This window comes from Balaenoptera ricei, chromosome 8 (genome assembly GCF_028023285.1).
Source record: "Balaenoptera ricei isolate mBalRic1 chromosome 8, mBalRic1.hap2, whole genome shotgun sequence".
In the NCBI taxonomy this organism is placed as follows: domain Eukaryota; kingdom Metazoa; phylum Chordata; class Mammalia; order Artiodactyla; family Balaenopteridae; genus Balaenoptera; species Balaenoptera ricei.
Window position 1 is genome coordinate 111,915,168 of NC_082646.1, and position 17,164 is coordinate 111,932,331.

The window sequence follows — 17,164 nt, forward strand, 5'->3', positions numbered from 1 at the left end:
CACACATCAGATAATCCAGGAGCCTGACCTCTCCTGGGGCCAGGGAGGGCGCCGCCCGCGGGGGCTGGGACGGGGCTGTCTGTCGAAACCAAGGGGAGGTGTTTTAGGGCGAATGATGGGGCCCAGAGGGAGCGCCGACTGGCAGGCTGGGTCCCCTGGGGCGTCCCCGAAGGCAGGCATAGACGAAGGGGCAGCAAGCTGTCTGGACAGGTATCTGTAAAGCTCATCCCGACCCAGAGGGACACGTTTGACCCCGAGCCGGCCTCCAAGCGGTCGCTGTGTCCCCCGTCACGCTCGGTCTCACTTTTAGCTGTCACTTTCTGCTCACGAGGCGCCCGATGCAGCTTCACGCTTTAGAGCTTGTCATTTCATGGCGTGACCAATGTGTCAGGGGACAGACCCAGATTTAGGTCTCAGAGCTTGGAGGACAAGCCCTGCCTTCTCACCTCTCCCACAGGGCCATTTCTCAGCCCCAATGGCCCCGGGGAGCCCTGACCTCGGGGGTCGTCGGGGGTCTCTGGACCCTTCTCCAAACCTCAGTATCTCCACTGGACAAGGCACGGTGGCAGGACTCGGGCTGGGCGGCCGCCGCTTCAGTGTCTGGAGAACGGGTCAGGCGTGCTGACTACACACCTGGTGAGAGGGCCATGGGTCCACTCCACAGAGCTCAAGATTGGCCGGAGGCTGGCAGGGCCACTGGCCACTGTGATTATGATCAATGGAAATGTGATAAGTCCTGAAATTTTGACTTTTTTTTAAAGAAACAGCATCCATCATCACTTCTGCATGGTGCCTTCTAGACGGTTCCTCTTAATGAATTCAGCATGAATTCCTTTTTCATGTTGAATAATATTCCCTGGTATGGATGGACCACAGTTTGGTTAGCCATTGATCAGCTGATGGGAGTCTGGGCTGCTTCTGCTTTTTGGACATGTGTGTGCACGTTGCTTGTGGATATAGGTTTTCATTTCTTGCTTGTTTCTCTTTTGGTCTCTTTGTGAGCCCTTGGCATGTCCCCCCGCCCAGCAATGTCTCGTGGTTCAGGCCGATGTCACACTGACACTTTGGCACCAGGAAGCTGGACACCCTCAAGTGGGGTTTGCTTGCGCCCTGACAGTGGGCTGGAGGGTCCAGTGAGCAAAAGGGTCTGGAGGAAGGGCCAGGGGTCCGCAAGCTTGGTGACCACATCCCTGAGATGTCAGGTCACCTCCCTGGACTGTCCCTACCGTGGCAGGACAAGGAGGGGGCCCTCGGCCCAGTGCCAGCTTGGTGCTGCCCGACTGGCAGGGCCACTTTCTCCGCCAGGCGCATGACAGCTGACGGAACGGGTTTCCCCAGAAACTAGCAGGGAGTGGCAGGTGGAGGCTGTGACTGGGAGGCCCACAGCCTGACTTGGGGGTCACTGGGTGGGGGGCTGCCCCTATTGGTTAGCCCAGAAGGGCCTGGAAGGCAGGGCTTCCATTCCCGCCCCAGCAGCTGCCCGCCCAGCGGGTCAGCGGTGAACAAGGCCTTGAGCTGGAGGCTGGAGGGGCGCCAGGAGCCGTGCAGGAAGACCCCGTGGGCTTCAGCCAGAAGTACAGACAGCCCCTCCCCAAGTTAAAACCTGCGGGCTGGGCTGCAGGAGGGCCAGGGCGGCGGAACAGCGCAGAGTAGGTGCTCACGGATCGGGCTGCAGGGGGAGTGGCAGGAGAAGCACAGGACGTGGGGGAGAGAAGGGCGGCCCATCCCCCCAGAGGGGTCCTGGGCTCTTGCAGGTGGCGGGGCCGGGAAAGCTGGGGACGTGGCGAGGAGGCAGTGGGCTTCCCTGCTGTACGGACCTGCAGCCCGATAAACGTTCTCTCTCCGGAGTTCCTGTTCTGGCTCTCAGGGCAGTCCCAGCAGATGTGGGCAGCCCTTCCCCTGGGGCTGACGCCGGGCGGGGGGTCGGGGGGCAAGCACGCCTGCCCCAGATGAGCTGGGAGTCAAGGGGGCGGTGCCACCCGGCCACATGTCCCCGGGTGAGTCAGCTCACCCTTGGGGCCTCAGTTACTGCATCTGTAAAATGGAGAGAAGGCGGGAAAACGGAGCACTGCAACGCTTGCGGTCTTTTTTGCTTCCAAGACCTAGGATCCTCCCAGGCCCTGGACAGGCTTGGAGGCCGGCAGGATGGGAGGAGGGGCACGGTGCCTGCCGCCCCCCTGCTGACTCCTCAGTGCCCTGCAGGACGCGATGCAGGGGTGCGTGCACCCTGGGGGGTGTGTGAGGATTGGGACCGTCCAGCAAGAGGGAACTTTCAGTTTATGCAAGGATTCGCCCTGGACATCAGAGAAGCCAGGCCCCCTCCTGCCCTCTCCGTGCACTCAACTTGTGACGAAACCCTCCAAAACCCAACTCCTGGAAACCTCGGTGAGCCCTGCACCCCAGGGTTATGTAAGAATGAGCTCCAGCCCTACTGGAAACCCCACTGGCCCAGTGCTGGGTGGGAGGGTGTCGGGGGTCGATGTCCTCCCCCAGTGCAGATTCTCCTGGAGGAAGCCGGGTGCCGACCATTCCCAGGTGAGCAGGAAGTCCGGGGTCTTCGCCCTCTGGTGCTTGGGTCCTGAGAGCCACGTCCCATCCTCACCAGGAGCAGTCATGACAGGGGCGGTGTCCTCCCAGTGAGTCCCCCAGGGCTCCCCGTGAGCGGGGAACCTGCTCGTCTGAAGGCTCAAGGGGAAGCAGTTTCCCCTAAGCGAGCAGACTGGGCGCACAGGAATGGGACCAAGGCTCTTAAGGGTCCCGAGAGACAGGTCATTCCCAGTGAGGCTCTGTTTCCCCCTTCAGCCTCGAGGAGCAGGGGGGGGTGGCCCAAGGATGCTCGGCTGTGTCCAGGGCAGAGAGGGTGCCCGGGCCCTGGATCCGGAGCTCGTTTCCTTCAGAGGAGAGATTCGGGGGGAACAGTTGGGAAAGGAGGTTTCGCCCTCCACCCAGACGAGGCCAGGGAGGGGTTTTGTGGAGTCCGAAGCCAGTTGGGCATTAAAGAGGAAGCAGTAGAATTGTATGTTAAGCCAGGTGGCGTGGCTTCTATAGTAAGTGTTGTTTTTTTTTTTTTAAATTTCGGACTTTTTTAAAAAATCGAAGTATAGTTGATTTACAATGTTGTGTTAGTTTCAGGTGTACAGCAAAGTGATTCAGTTTTACACATATATATTCTTTTTCAGACACTTTTGCGCTATAGGTTATTGCAAGATATTGAGTAGAGTTCCCTGTGCTATGCAGTAGGACCTTGTTGGTTATCTGTTTTATATATAGTAGTGTGTATCTGTTAATCCCAAACTCCTAATTTATCCCTCCCCCCCTTTCCCCTTTGGTAACCATAAGTTTGTTTTCTCTCTGTGAGTTATCGTGTGTGTTGTAAATAGTTGGTTCTTGGCATAAGTTCAGTTATTTTAACCCAGACTGTGATCACGCTTCTCTGTCTCAGCCCTCCGGGGGCTACAACGTCGACACCAAATAAAGGGGTGGCAGCCGCGTGTCGGGCTGCACATCCTATGGAGCGTGGGAAGCAGGGAGGCGGATCCGCTTCCCTGAGATCACATGCTCAGTTTTCCCACACGTTGTGCAAAGTCTTTTCCACCTGCAGTGTGGCCGAGGCTGGTTTGGGACAAAACTGGAGTATAATTACTGCACGGCGTCTGCCCGCCCGGATCCCCGGGGCCGTCGAGCAAACCAGCTGAGGAGCTGGCCACGGGCCCACGCGCACACGCCTGACTCTCACATTTGTGTTCCGTGGCCCCGTGGCGGTGTTCGCAGTCACACTGGTCTCCCCAGCTCTGTCGGGAGCCCACCTCTCAGCCTCAGTCCCCCAGAGGGCTTTGGTTTCCCCATGGACGGCTCCCCGGAAAGGGGACTGCGCTGTCTCTGTCCTGCCCCACGCCAAGCCTTCCCCGGTCCCGGGCATCGCTGCGCTCCTGATGTCAGGCTTATCTCTTCAGGGCTCCATGCTGCGAACGGTAGTAGTTCATGTTTGTTGGTGCTGCTATGCTAAACCCTCTGCGAGCCTTGTCTCCACAATAACCCTACGAGGGGTGCTGTCATCAGCCTGTTACAGACGAGGAAACCGAGGCACTGATAGGTGCGTGGCTGGTCTCCCCACCCCGTGGTGCTGCCTCACCGCCGGCTACACCCGTGCTCTCATCACGGGCCCCTGTGCTGTGTTGTGAGTGATCATAGCAGGAGGAGAGGGCAGCCTGACGTCCGAGTGTGTCGGTCAGGGTTGTCTGGTGTGTGTACCTGTAGACGTATAATCTATATGTAATAAACATGTATATACATAGAGAGAGAGAGAGGGAGAGACTTATTGTAAGGAATTGGTTCATACCATCACGGAGGCTGAGCCGTCTGAAGATCCGCGGGTGGTCGGCGAGCTGGAGACCCAGGGGCGCTGATGGTTTAGTTCCACCCCAAAAGCCAGCGGCCTCGAGACCGAGGAAACGAGCGGATGCTTCAGTTCAGGTCTGAAGGCAGAAAAAATCCAACACCCCAGTCCGAAGGCATCAGGCAGGAGAAATTCTCTCTTAGTCGGGGAGGCTTAGCCTTCTGTGCTATTTAAGCCTTCAACTGATTGGACAAGGCCCACCCACACTGAGGAGGACCATCTGCTTTACTGAGTCGACTGATTTAGATGTCAGTCTCATCCAGAAACACCCTCCCAGACACACCCAGTATTGTGTTTGACCAAATGTCTGAGCCCCCATGTGGCCCAGTCAAGTGGATGCATAAAATTAACCAGGTGCCCTTCTTGTGACCTCCTTGGTCTCAGAAACAAGGTGCCCACGGCCAACCCTGGGCTGCCGCAAGCCTGGGGGATCAGGGAACCGGGACGCCCCAGCCAGGCCCCCAGTCGCCGGCTCGATGCTGTACAGCGTGGTGGGTGGGGAGACATTGCCCGTCTCCGGGGGTCCAGGCTTGCTGGGTCCTCGGTGCCCCTCTCTCTGGTTGGGGAGGGACCCGAGGCCAGGCAGAGCTGGTGGACACCGTGCGGGAATTATGCTCCGTTTATGTCCCAGAACCAGCCTTGGGCACAGTCCAGCTGGGGTATACTTCGCGCGACTTGTGGGAAAAGCGGGCATTGGATTTCCGTGGACCTCACGCACCCAAGAGCACAGGACCAGGGGCTGCTGAGAGTGGGTCCTGCGAGATCAGGCCCTCATCTCCCCTGCGTGAGCCAGCGTGCGCCCCCGACCCAGCACCGAGCAGCCGGGGGCCAGGCTGGCTGGCATTTAAGATGACCCACCAGCGAGCCTGTGAAGGTGGCACGTGAGTGAGGACACCTTTTCTTGGCGAGAGGAAGGGTTTCTTCGCACTCAGAACTGGCCCGGGTCAGCCGGGCTGGGGTAGGAGGGAGGAGACGGAGGCTGCATCCCTCCCGATGAGGCTGACTTCCTGGTGCTCGTGTGGGGTCCTGAGCGGGTTTGGGGGCACCCTGGCGCGCCGTGCTTCAGCGTTCTCAGCCAGCGGACCGGGTAGCCACCTCCCTGCAGGAGCTACAGTGATGCCTGCTCAGGTGTGGCCAAGGGGTGCCCGACCCAATTCCAGGGACGCTGCAGGGCTGGGGCACGGGCAGGGGCTGGGGGCGAGGAAGGCTTTGCTGCACCCGTACCTCCGGATCCCACCACCATGACCTCTGTGGGAGACCTGAGCCTTTTCAGGGGTGGGGGCCCCCCACCCAAGTTGCGGGGGGGAACACTGCTGAGTCTCTTAGGGAGCTTCTAGATGCTTTCAGGAGCCCACCCGCCTCAGCGCACGCTCTGCCTTTTCCTGGGCTGTGAGCGCTGCACCTCCCCTTCCCCAGATGGCGGTTGTCTGAGCCCCACGTGAGCCCCGCCCTGCCCGGAGCTCACACCATCAATCACCCGAGGGACACAGAGGAGAGCTGGGCTGTGTGCGCCCTTCCCAGGTGGCACCACTCCCCGGCGGCACCGCCCTGGCCCTTCACGGAGCATTCCTTTGGGCCACCCCTTGCTGAGACACGCAGGGCAGAACCCAGCAGTCTGACCAAGGAGGGCCCACTGGAATCACCCCCTCCCTTTTTCTGGGGGCTCACTCTCTGTTAATACAGCCCAAGATGGTGGGTGTGCTCAGGGAACCTGGGCCAGATTCTCCCCTGCGGAGGGAGATCCTTGACAGAGATGCCCTGAGGTAGACCCCCGGCTGTGCCCATTCCCACCTTGCGGAGCCCGGGACCAATGCCCCCCTCTGGGGACCCCCAGCAGGCTTCGGGCCCACCCATCCGCTGGCAGCCCTCCTGGCCTCGGTTCCTTCTGTTTCCTGGACGACCGCTCCTCCAGGGGCTGCCGCCCTCACCTACCTAGTTTTCAGGCCCACTCAGCGCCCACCCCAGGGCCACCAGGGCAGGAGCAGATGTGGAAGGTCCCATGGGGGGAGCAGGGGGTGGGCAGGGGGAGAGGCTGAGGCTGGAGGGGTCTGGAGGGGAGTGCAGGCTCACTTGAGCCCCCAGGATCCCCTCAGGGTCGGCGATGACCCACCACTTCCCCTCTTCTCCCAACCCCCTCCACGCCCCTCCCTGCCCGCTGGGAGGGAGTTTGGGCCACAGCAGCCCCTGGCCCACTTGGTTCTCCTTTTCTTATTGGAATTTCCCGCCCAGGCTCGGCCCTGCAATGAGGGAAGATGGGCAGCCGTGGGGTCCAGATGGCGGGTGCCCATCTGTGGCCGAGTGCCCCAGAGGGCAGTCGCCTAACTGCCGTCCATCGGCCGCCACCACCCAGGCAGGCAGCGGCCTGTGGGGCGTCTCCCGGGCGAGGGGGCATGCAGGGCAGAAGCCCCACTGGGAGAGCCAGGCCACAGCGGGTGTCCGGGAGACATCAGCACCCCTGGGAGAGCCCCCCAGCGTGTGGAGGACTTCAGGTCAGCAGCCAGCCCCACAGCACGGGCAGTGACTCGGGCGTGCGGTCACTCCGGGGCCCAGATCCAGCTGCCTGGTTCAGATGCTGGGCCTGAGGGTGGGCAGCCCCGACCCCCGACCCTCGGCAGGCCCATCTCCTGGGGTCTCCTGCCTCCCCCTCCACGTCGTCCTCCCCACTGCCCTGCACTCCCGCCTGGTTGCACATCACCCGCCCTCTCCCCACCCCCTCCCCGTCCCAGAGCACTGCGGCCAGGATGCAGTTTGCGTCAGAAACTCAAACTCTCATTTGGGACAGGTGGGCGGGCAGGGTCTGGGTAGGACAGGGTGGGGTGGGTCAGGCCTGCAGCGGGGACCACATCCGATCAGGCCACAGTGGCCCGGCCTTCCTAGAACTGGGCAGGAGGGGCCTGCTGCAGAGGAAGTGGCAAGTGGGCAGTGCCCAGGCCAGCCGATCGTGGTACTGAGTGTGCCAGTTGGCCCCGTGTCGGTCAGGAAGCCAGGTGGGCGGGTGCCAGGGCCCGGCCCTTCCCACAGCCACGTGATCTGGCTGAGTCAGCCGAGAACACCCAGTCAAGGCCTTGAGCAGGGCAGGCCACTTCCTGCCCCTCTCCGCAGGGCTGAGCCACTCCGAGGTGGCCTGTCTGGGAACTGTCTCTCTGGGGGAGACCCGACTCCCAGCACCTCCCCCAGGATCCTGTACCCACTTCCCTTCTGTCCCTGCCCTCAGCCATCTTCAAGGTGCACGGGGACTGGGGGCTTGAAGCTGTGCCACCTCGCGGGGACCCGGGCATGGTTCAAGCCACTGGACCTCAGGCTGGTCTTTTCTGCTCTTGGGACCTCTTTAAAATGAGATCTGCATCTTTAAAATGGGATCATGAGATCTGCTACCCTCACCTCTCCGATATCATAAGAATCACATCAGGTGGAATAATGCATATGAAAGGGCCTGGGACGCGTCAGGGGTCCATAAGCACAGGTCCAAAGTTCTGAACACTGGTCTGGACCCGTCAGGGATGCGCCCACATGCCAGGGTGCGCTGAAGGGGCTGCTGCTCCCATGGGGGCTGCTCAGGCTGCCCAGTTTGAGCCCCAGATGCTAGGTCCAGCTGGGGGACAGTAGCCAGGACATGTTTCTGGACCCTCATGAGGGTCCTCTTGGCAGGGACTTCATGGTCACTAGCCTTGGGACCTTAGCAAGTTTCTGGAATGCAAATGTGTGGTGTTGACATGATGGTTGCTGTCCTTTAACTGATGGCTACTGTCCTTTAACTGATGGCTGCTGTCCTTCCCTGGGATCTGCTGACCTCTCCATTGGGTGTGCAGACAGAGAGCCAAGCAGGTGGGTTCACGTTGCTTCATCCCTGAGCTTATCTGTGATTTCAGAGCATTTTCCCCCTCGCCTTTTACAATCCATTTCGTTCAAGCAGAAGTGAGTGCACTGTGAGTGCAGGCACATTGGTGATGGCCGGGCTGCAAGTGCCTGCTTCTCCTGCACCCACCAATTAACAGAGAGCACCCCGTGGCCCGAGCCGCATCTCCCCTGCCCAGGAACCCTTGCCCTCCTACCCTCTAGCACAGCTGGGCCAGTTGTGACACTCAGCCACTGGTGAGAAAGCTAACCAGGCAGCCAGGAACTCACACTGGGTTCACCGTCTCGGCCTCTGCAGGGGACTTTGCCACCCCCACTCAGAGGAACCCCCCCCTTTACAAATAGGGGCTCAGAGACGAGCATGGCCAGCTGAGGCCACAAAGCCATTACAGGCAGGGCTGGACCTTTTCCCAGGCTCAGAATCGTCTCCCCCACCTCCGCGCCTGCAGGTGGGATGCGAAGTGAGTCCGGGATTCTGTTGGATTCCTTCTCAGAGCCTCAGCCCTTCCCAGCGAGAGCTGCAAGCGGCTCAGCGGATTCTGGCCCCAGATAAGCGGCTGGGCATCCTGCCTGTGCTGGCTGATAAGGCACCAATGACCTTTCTTTACAAAGATCACATTGTTCTGGCCCGAAGGTGGGCCTCTGGTGGTGGAGGGAGGGGACAGCGTTTAGAGGCAAATAACTGCTCGGAAGGCAGCTTCCAGTGGGGGAGGGGAGGGGCAGGGTGGGCTCTGTGCAGCTCTCCAGGCCTTGATGTTGGCCAGGCGGCCTTGGCCCGGGGCAGAGAGCTTGTCACCTACCAGGTGCCCGAGCAAGTGCTGGAACTCAGGGACACGGGGCTGGCCCGGGCAGGGCCGAGCCTGACCTATACCCTGTCCACTCTGGGCCAGCACCACGTGGGACCCGTCTGCCCCCGACGCTGGGGGACCTTCATGCCCCAGAAGGGAAACGGAAGCCGAGGAGCCTGCCCAGGCCGTGCAGGGTGAGGGCGGCCAAGCCGGAAGTCGGAGCTGCCTCCCGTCCTGTGCTCCCCTACCTGTCCCCCTCACCTCCCAGGTGGCACTCCCGGGAGTGGCAACGGGGCAGGAGGAAGTGGGGAGCCCTAAGGAAGGGGACCAGGAGGCACCTGCGGTTGACAGGACGGCTCCTGAGCCGGGGTAGAACTTGAAGGTCACCTTGTCCAGCCCCCTGCTGCCGGGCGGGGATGCACCCAGACACCACCCGTGGCTACGTCCCGGCTGTGGCTGCAGGACCCTGACGGCTACTGGCAGTGATGTTTCACTTGAGGCCCCCGTGGTGCCCATCAGCCCGGGCATTCTGCATCCTCGGGGTGCAGGCGGGGCATAGGGGTCTGGAGCAGGCTGCGGGGAGGCTGCTGGGGCTCAGAGGACGCCGGGGAGGCGGGTCCGGCCCTGGATGCCCGGACAGCCGCCACCTTGCCCGGGGCAGGGCTGCGGGAGGGGCCCCTGCCCTACTTGCTCTGGGCCCCCAGGGCTACTCCCTGACCCGCGACAGCCCTAGCCCCTCTCAACCCCCTTGCCAACGTGAGCTAATTCATTCTGGAAATGCTGCCTTGGCCCTACAGGTGCCCAGCTTGAGTGGGTACCCGGGGCTTCAGGCAGTCGAGGAATCAGCTGGGATGTGCCCCACAGCGGAAGCCCAGCCCGGCAGGGAGTTACCGCACGGCCCGAACTAAGACACGAGGGGTGTGTGCCTCGGGCCCCAAGACGGGCAGACGTGCTGCCCCCGAGAGGGCTCTGGGACCGGCATCTCCGCTCAGAGCCGTGCCTGGCGTCGGGCAGTGAGTCTCCACCCCAGGCCCAGGTTCTAAGTGCTTCCTTTCCCAAAGGTTTGGTGCCTGCCCCCCTCCTTCCCGAAAGGCCCTTCGGGGTCTGACTTTGTGGCGGCCAAGAAGGGCAGCCGCACAGGGTGAGCCAGGGTCAGGGTCCCTCTGCGGGGACCAGCCGGGAGGAGGAGGGGTAGAAGGCCAGCCCTGCCTCACCTGGAGCTTCGCGGGCCAAGGGGTGGGCCCGCCTGGCCGCCTGCCTCTATGGGGAGGAATGCTCGCTCAGACAAACCTGGCGCTCCCAGCGGCAGGCGGCTTGTCCCCCGGGGCACGTGTGCCTCCAGGGCTGGGATTCCTGCTTGCTGGGTGGGCCACGAGGGCTCCCGCAGCAAGCCACAGCCCACCGTCCCCCAGAAGTGCCACCACTGCCAGGGCCTGCAGGAAGCTGGCCACACCTGCACCCTACACCCAGCAGGTCAGCGTGGGAAACGCTGCCACGCCTTCCCAAGCCCCGAGGCTGGCTTGGTCTTGGGTCTGAGCAGGGGCGGCAGCGGCTTCCCTGCTGAGCTCCAGGCCTGCAAACCCCTCCCCCGAGGCTTGGCCAGGGCTGGGCAGTCCCAGGCCACGGACACCCAGTGACCTTCTCCCCAACCGCCGCCCCTCCTCCTGCTTCCTGGCCTCCACTATGAGCTCCCCCGTAGGGGGCCCGGGGGTCTCTGGGCTGGGGCCCCCCTCTTGCTGAAACACCCGAGGCTCCCGCACAGGGATGTCAGGGCCCCTCACACTCAGGCCCCCTCATGTGCTGTGTCGGGGACCGTCTTACCGTGTCGGGGTGCCCTTGGGCTCCTTCCTCCAGGCCCTGCAGTGTCCCCTCAGACACCTGGACTTCATGATAATAAGGACCAGGTGAAGCCACAGCCGAATGTCAAATCAGCCTCGTTTATGGCAGCGGGGGAGGAATTTGGGCAACTGTAGGCCGAGGGCGAGCTGTGTACAGACGAGCATCACCCCAGTAACCAAGGGTAACGGAGGGGTGTTACTGTGGTCGGGGCACAGGCCAGCCGTCAGAGGTTGGGGAGGCCAGTGAGGGCAAGGCACATGGCGGCCCGAGACGGCTCAGGCGGGCAGAACCCAGGCTCCAAGGGCCCAGGGCTGGGCCCAGAGAGCGTGCCCTGAGCCCTTGGGCAGCTGGAGCCCAGGCCGGGACAGAGGGAGAGAGCTGCCTGCCGTGGGTGTGGTCCCTGGTTGCTGGCTCAGCCTGGGAGTCTATTTCCTCATCCACCTGTTCTTCTTTCCCTCCCTCCATCCTCACGGACTGGCTCCCGTCCTCACGGGTCTGTGCTCCCTGGGCTACGAGCCTTCGGCTTTCCCTGCGGGGTGCAGAGCAGCAGCCAAGGGCATGGTCAGCCCAGCATCAGGTTGGCGGTCCTCCCGGCTTGGAGCCTCCAAGGGTCCGCAGACCTGCCAGGTGCCAGATTCCTCCTGCCTCCTGCCGGTGCCTGGAGGGCAGGGCCTCAGTCCTCGGCTGCACCAGGCGTGGCAGGAGGCCTGGGACAGGAACCTCACCAGGGTTACCGTGGAAATCGGCCCCCAAGCTGACGCTGGCCAGAGGTTCCTCCCCTAACCCGCGGAGAAGGAGGAACGAAGCCCAGGGGCGTTTGCTCTGCTGCCTCATTCACCCCGGGCTCTGGGGTCCCCAAGCCCTGGAGCGGAGTGGCACTCACGCCCGCTGCAAGTCCCTGCTCCCGGCCCTGGGGAGACGCAGCAAACGGGAGGGACAGTGCTGTCCCCTTTCCTGGAACTTGCATCCTGGGGTGGAAGAAAGTTGACACAGAAGAAGGAATGCAGGAGCGACACTCCAGCAACTTGGACTGTTCCACGGGGATGTGGCATTGTGTGAGACAGAGGGGTGGCAACCTTCTGGGAAGTGACATTTGAGCGGAGAGTGGAATTTGAGAAGGACCCAGCCACACGGACGGACGGAGATGTGGGCAAGGGCGTTCGGGGGGGGGACGTCAGAGCAGAGGCCCCAGTGGGCACGGGCTCAGCATGTTCAAGGAACATAACGGGGGCCAGTGTGTCTGGGGCAAGTGGGTGACAGAGCCAGGCAGGGAATGAGGTGGGAGGAGCGGGCAGGGGTCCTGGATGGCCTGGAAAACAGGGACACGGAGACAGAGGCCGGACTGTGCTCTAGATGCAGTGAGGAGCCTCTGGCGAGAGGGGCCCTGGATTTAGCTCTGAAATGAACGAAGCAGCATCTCCCCCTCCTTGACCCCAAATGAGATCACAGACAGCAGCCAGGGGTGGGCATTGGGAAGACCGAGGGGCTGCGTGTACACCCTGAGGCCTTGCCGAAGGAGAGGGGCCACCTCGCTGTCCGAGTGGGTCAGAGGGGGGGCCTTTGGGGGCCCGCGCCGGGTCTGGGGTGTCAGGACACAGAGGGGGTATCCACGGGTGCACGCCGGCACTGCACTCGGATTGGTGGGTGTCTGTTCTGGACCAGCTCTTCAGCCATTTGGATGTCACCTCTGATGTGTCTGATTATTGGGCAAATAGGAAGGAAGGGGGGACGGGAAATCAGGCTGCTCTGCTGATAAGAGAGATTCACGGAGGAGGGAGGGAGGAGAGTTTGGATGGATGGATGGATCGATCGATCGATGGATCGATGGATGGATCGATCGATCGATGGATCGATGGATGGATGGTTAAATGATTGGATGTTTGGGTGGATGGATGGACGGCTAGGAGGTTAGATGGATGGACAGATAGGCAGGTGGGAAGATGGGGGGATGGATGGATGGATGGATGGATGGAAAGGAGGGAGGGAAGGTGGGAGGATGGTGTATATGAGCAGATGGTGGGGCTCACAGACTAATGAGTCCCACTGGTCGCTGGTTGTTAGCTGTGCTGGGGGAGAAGAAAGGCAGCCAGTGACCTCTGTGCCCTCCCCACCATGCCCTGGTAGAGCTGGGGCACATGGCCAGATGGGGGAGCTGAGATGTGTGGGCAGGAGCCCCTCTCCCTGCCCCAAGTTTGCAAGACTCAACCCCTAAGAGACATGCAGCTCCAGGTGAGGGAGGCCTACCTGTGTCATCCCTCATCACCCGTCCTGGGGCCCCCAGGGCAGGAGCAGGTCTGACTCACCTTGGCTGCCAGCCGGGTGCTTGGAAGATCTCAGCTACATGAGTAAGAAGGCGGCGGGCCTCCTCTCAGGTGCTGGCTTCCTGGCCTGAGACACACGTGGGGAGTCAGCGAGTGACCACGGGGACTCTGCAAGCAGGGCCTGGGCTTCCAGACGCCCGCCCCCTCCTCCCCCGCAGTGGGTTTGCTAGAAGCTAAGCTGAACTGGTGAGAGGGGGGACCCGGGCCAGGATTGAGAATCAGCCTACTTGACTCAAGCACAGCTGTCGCCAATTAACAGCTGTGCGACCTGGGGCCAAAACTCCCAACCTCTCTGAAACCAGTTTCCCCATCTGTGAAATGGCAGAGGTAACAAGCTTAGCCAGGTGACACGGTAGTGATTAGGAAGGGAGGGGCCCCTGGGCCCACTGCAGCCTTGGAGCCCCCCTACTCTGACCCCTGGGCAGGGAGCACAGAGGAGTTTCTGGGGCTGCCGACGGAACCCTGGGCCACCCTGCCCACTCCTGAAGCCCCGCCCAGGTCCACTCGCCCACCTGTCACAACAGGAAAGGCTCTGTGTGTCTGCTGCCCCGCCCAGGAAGGCCCAGGGCCAGGGGAGAAAGCAGGGACTTTGTCCTGGGCTTGGCAGGAGGCCACCGGCCCACCCGGGAGGCGGCAGGAGGCACCCCTGGGCCTGGAGAAATCGGTCACTGGGCCTTTATGCAGCACGTCCTCAGGAAGTGGAAAGAGCCCAGGATTCAGAGCCAGTGTTCCTGCTCTGCCAACGTCCGCCAGGCCATGACCACAAGGCTAGGCCATCAGCTCTTGGAGCCATGATTTTCTCATCCATAAAATGGGCTGACGTCGGTGGCGCAGTATGGTCCACTGGGAGCTGCTTGCCCCGGCCCCACTCGGGGTGGGGCTGCAAGGGGGCAGGAGACAGAGGGAGCTGCCTCTTTCCTGATCTGGGCAGACCGGGGCAGTGGCAGGGCTTGGGAGGGCACGGCAGGCACCTGAAGGACTGGCCGTCGGGCTCCCCCGGGGCTGCTGCTTCTGTTGGAACCGGACGCTAGTTTGGGCAGTGCTGTGAAGCAGGAAGGTGATGTCTTGGGCGGAGCGTGGATTCGGGTGCACCTCACCATAAGCACACCTGCACTTCCTCTCCGAGTTAAGGTGCTTTGGGTGCAGGTATCAGAAACCCAGCCGAGGAGCTGAAGCAGGGGAGGGCAGGAGGCGGGGTCTCGAGGCATCCTTAGGCGGGATGGGCAGGCCAGGTTCAGGGACGACCCCAGCCTCCTGCCAGCTCCCCTGAGAGCTCTGTGGCCGCCTGTCTGGCCTGCCTGCGTCCCCCTCTCTGGGCAGCTCTTGGCCCCCTCTCCCGCGTGCACGGAGCTCCATCCCCTAGGGGGGGGAGGTGTGGTGGCCCGGCATGGGTCAGGGGCCCACCTCAGCTCCATTTCACCGTGTCCAGGGTCCTACAGAGCCGACTTAGTGCCGGGCCGGGGGGGCAGGGGGTCCTGCCACACCTGTGACAGCCAAACTTCCAGCGGGGCTGGTCCGGGCCTGGCTTCTGACATGGGCCCTGGAAAGCCTGAGCTTGGCCGTGCAGCCTTCCCTGGGTGACCTGCAGGCCCCTCGGGCCCTCGTCCCATTTCTGAGACGTCCCCTGAGTGGGGACCTGACTGTAAGACACGGTGGCCCCAGCCACTCGGCCCTGACTCTCCGGCGTGTCTCTGGTCCCCTTGCTGGGGCGGATGCAGGATGCCCACCTCCAGGCCCCAGGCTGCCCCGGCCTCGGCGTGAGGCGTGACCAGTGCTCTCCCCTCCTTCCTTCCAGAAGCCCCCCAGCGCCCACGCCATGAAGGAGGAGGCCTTCCTGCGACGACGCTTCTCCCTGTGCCCGCCCTCCTCCACCCCTCAGAAAGTCGACCCCCGGAAACTCGGCCGCACCCTGCTCTTGGGTGGAGAGAATGAGCTCGACCCTCTGGGTCCAGGTCAGCGTCCACACGGGAACCTGGTCACCTGGCACGTGGGCCACGGGCGGGGACAGCTGCCGAGCCTGGGCCCTCCTCAGCTTCGAGGCCCAGCTGTGTGGCCTCGGGCAGGTCCCTTTCCCTCTCTGTGCTGTCCCGGTTGGGGAGGGCGGGCGTCGGCCTTGCTGTGCTCACAGCCCAGCCCCTGGTGCCTCCGGGTCAGGATGGTGCTCCCCTAGTCATTGCTCCTCCACTTCCTGCAGGGACCTGGCAATAAACCACCAGCCACAGGGAGCGGGTGGGAGTGGCCGTCGGGTGGCCTCAGGCCTCCTGTGAGACCATCACCGTCTTCTTCGTGCCCGTGAACCTGAGCTTTAGAAACCTGCTTCAAAGCAAACGGAGCTATATGGAATCTAAAAAAAAAAAATGGTTCTGAAAAACCTAGGGGCAGCACAGGAATAAAGATGCAGTAAAGAATGGACTTGAGGACACGGGGAGGGGGAAGGGTAAGCTGGGACGCAGTGAGATAGTGGCATGGACATAAATACACTACCAAGTGTAAAATAGATAGCTAGTGGGAAGCAGCCGCATAGCAAAGGGAGCATCTAGAGGGGTGGGATAGGGAGGGTGGGAGGGAGACGCAAGAGGGAGGAGATAGGGGATGTATGTATATGTATAGCTGATTTACTTTGTGATACAGCAGAAATTAATACACCATTGTAAAGCAATTATACTCCAATAACGATGTTTAAAAAAAAAAAACAAACGGAGCCAGGCATGGGCAACCGCTCCCCCCAGGGTCGAATCCAGACCCCTCACGCCCCCCTCCCTCCCCTCAAGCAAGCTGGAGAGGAAGCCTGCCGGGAGGGGCGCGGGGACAGTGTCCGGCCACCTCCCTCCGAGAGCCCAGCACTGGGGAGCAATGGAATTCCAGCCAGCGGATTTGGGGCGTCGGGGGAAGCCAGGCGAGGTCTGGGTACCCTGAACTGAAAACAGGGGGCCTGTCTTACAGACCCCAGAGGATGTGCCACACCAGCGCCCAGGGCACCCGGGCTCCTCCCAGCGGTGACACCCCCTCATGACGCTGGCTGGTGTTGATTAGCTCTCTGGTCCCGCAGCCACCGCCTGGGCTGGCTTCCTGCCCCACCCAGGCCAGCCGTGCCCGGTGCCCGTGCCTCGCCTGCCACACACTGGGCAGCGGCGGAGGAGCTGCCCGGCAGCGTGCCCCGGTCCTCACGCCGGCCGCTCTCTTGCAGGGAAGGACATGGAGCCCAACAGCCCATCGCCGCCCAGGGATGAAGGGCCCCCGACCCCAGGCTCTGCCACGAAGGTGCCACCGGTAGGAGCCCGGCTGTGGGGGGACCCGAGGCAGGGAGCCTGCCCTGGGGACGATGGGAAGTGGCTGGAGGGAGGGGGCAGCAGGGCCGCCGGCCGAACCCAGCATTCCCAGCCCTTGGCTCTGAATCAGGGAGGCTGCTGGGGCCGGGGACGGAGTCACAGAGCTTGTGAGTTGTTTATCAAAGCCACCTTCTTGAGTAACACAGGTCGGGGATGCAGGGCCCGGAGAAGGCTGGGGCTGCCAGGGGGCCTCAGGGACAGAAAATCATGGTAAAAGGAGGCCCCGGGCTCTTCTGTCATAGGGAACCCACCCAGTATGAGCGCATCCGCCCTCTGCCTTTGTCTGTGCTGTGCCCTCCACCCGTGCGCCCTCTCCAGGGCAGCGCTGAGTTCGGGGAAAGGGCACGCGCACACACAGATACACACACAAATGCACGTACAGACACACACACAGATACACATACACACACAGATACACACAAATGCACATACAGACACACACAGAGATACACATACACACACAGATACACACAAATGCACATACAGACACACACAGATACACATACACACACAGATACACATACACACATAGATACACACACAAATGCACATACAGATACACACAGATGTACACACAAATGCACATACAGATACACAGATATACATACACACACAGATACACAAATGCACAGACAC

General features: G+C 61.9%; 1 protein-coding gene across 6 annotated transcripts in view; it reads left to right on the forward strand.

The window, feature by feature from the left end:
* OSBPL5 (oxysterol binding protein like 5) overlaps positions 1-17,164 on the forward strand; it is a 69,585-nt gene that overhangs the window by 23,442 nt on the left and 28,979 nt on the right. For 3 of the 6 annotated variants that reach the window (XM_059932297.1, XM_059932303.1, XM_059932301.1), the window contains exons 2-3: positions 14,995-15,151; positions 16,387-16,469. In XM_059932297.1, the coding sequence (XP_059788280.1) occupies positions 15,016-15,151; positions 16,387-16,469 (219 nt within the window). In that variant the 5' untranslated portion in view covers positions 14,995-15,015. Of the gene's footprint in view, positions 1-1,590; positions 1,650-14,994; positions 15,152-16,386; positions 16,470-17,164 lie in introns of those variants that run through there. The other 3 variants (XM_059932304.1, XM_059932298.1, XM_059932300.1) reach the window with 3 other exon arrangements.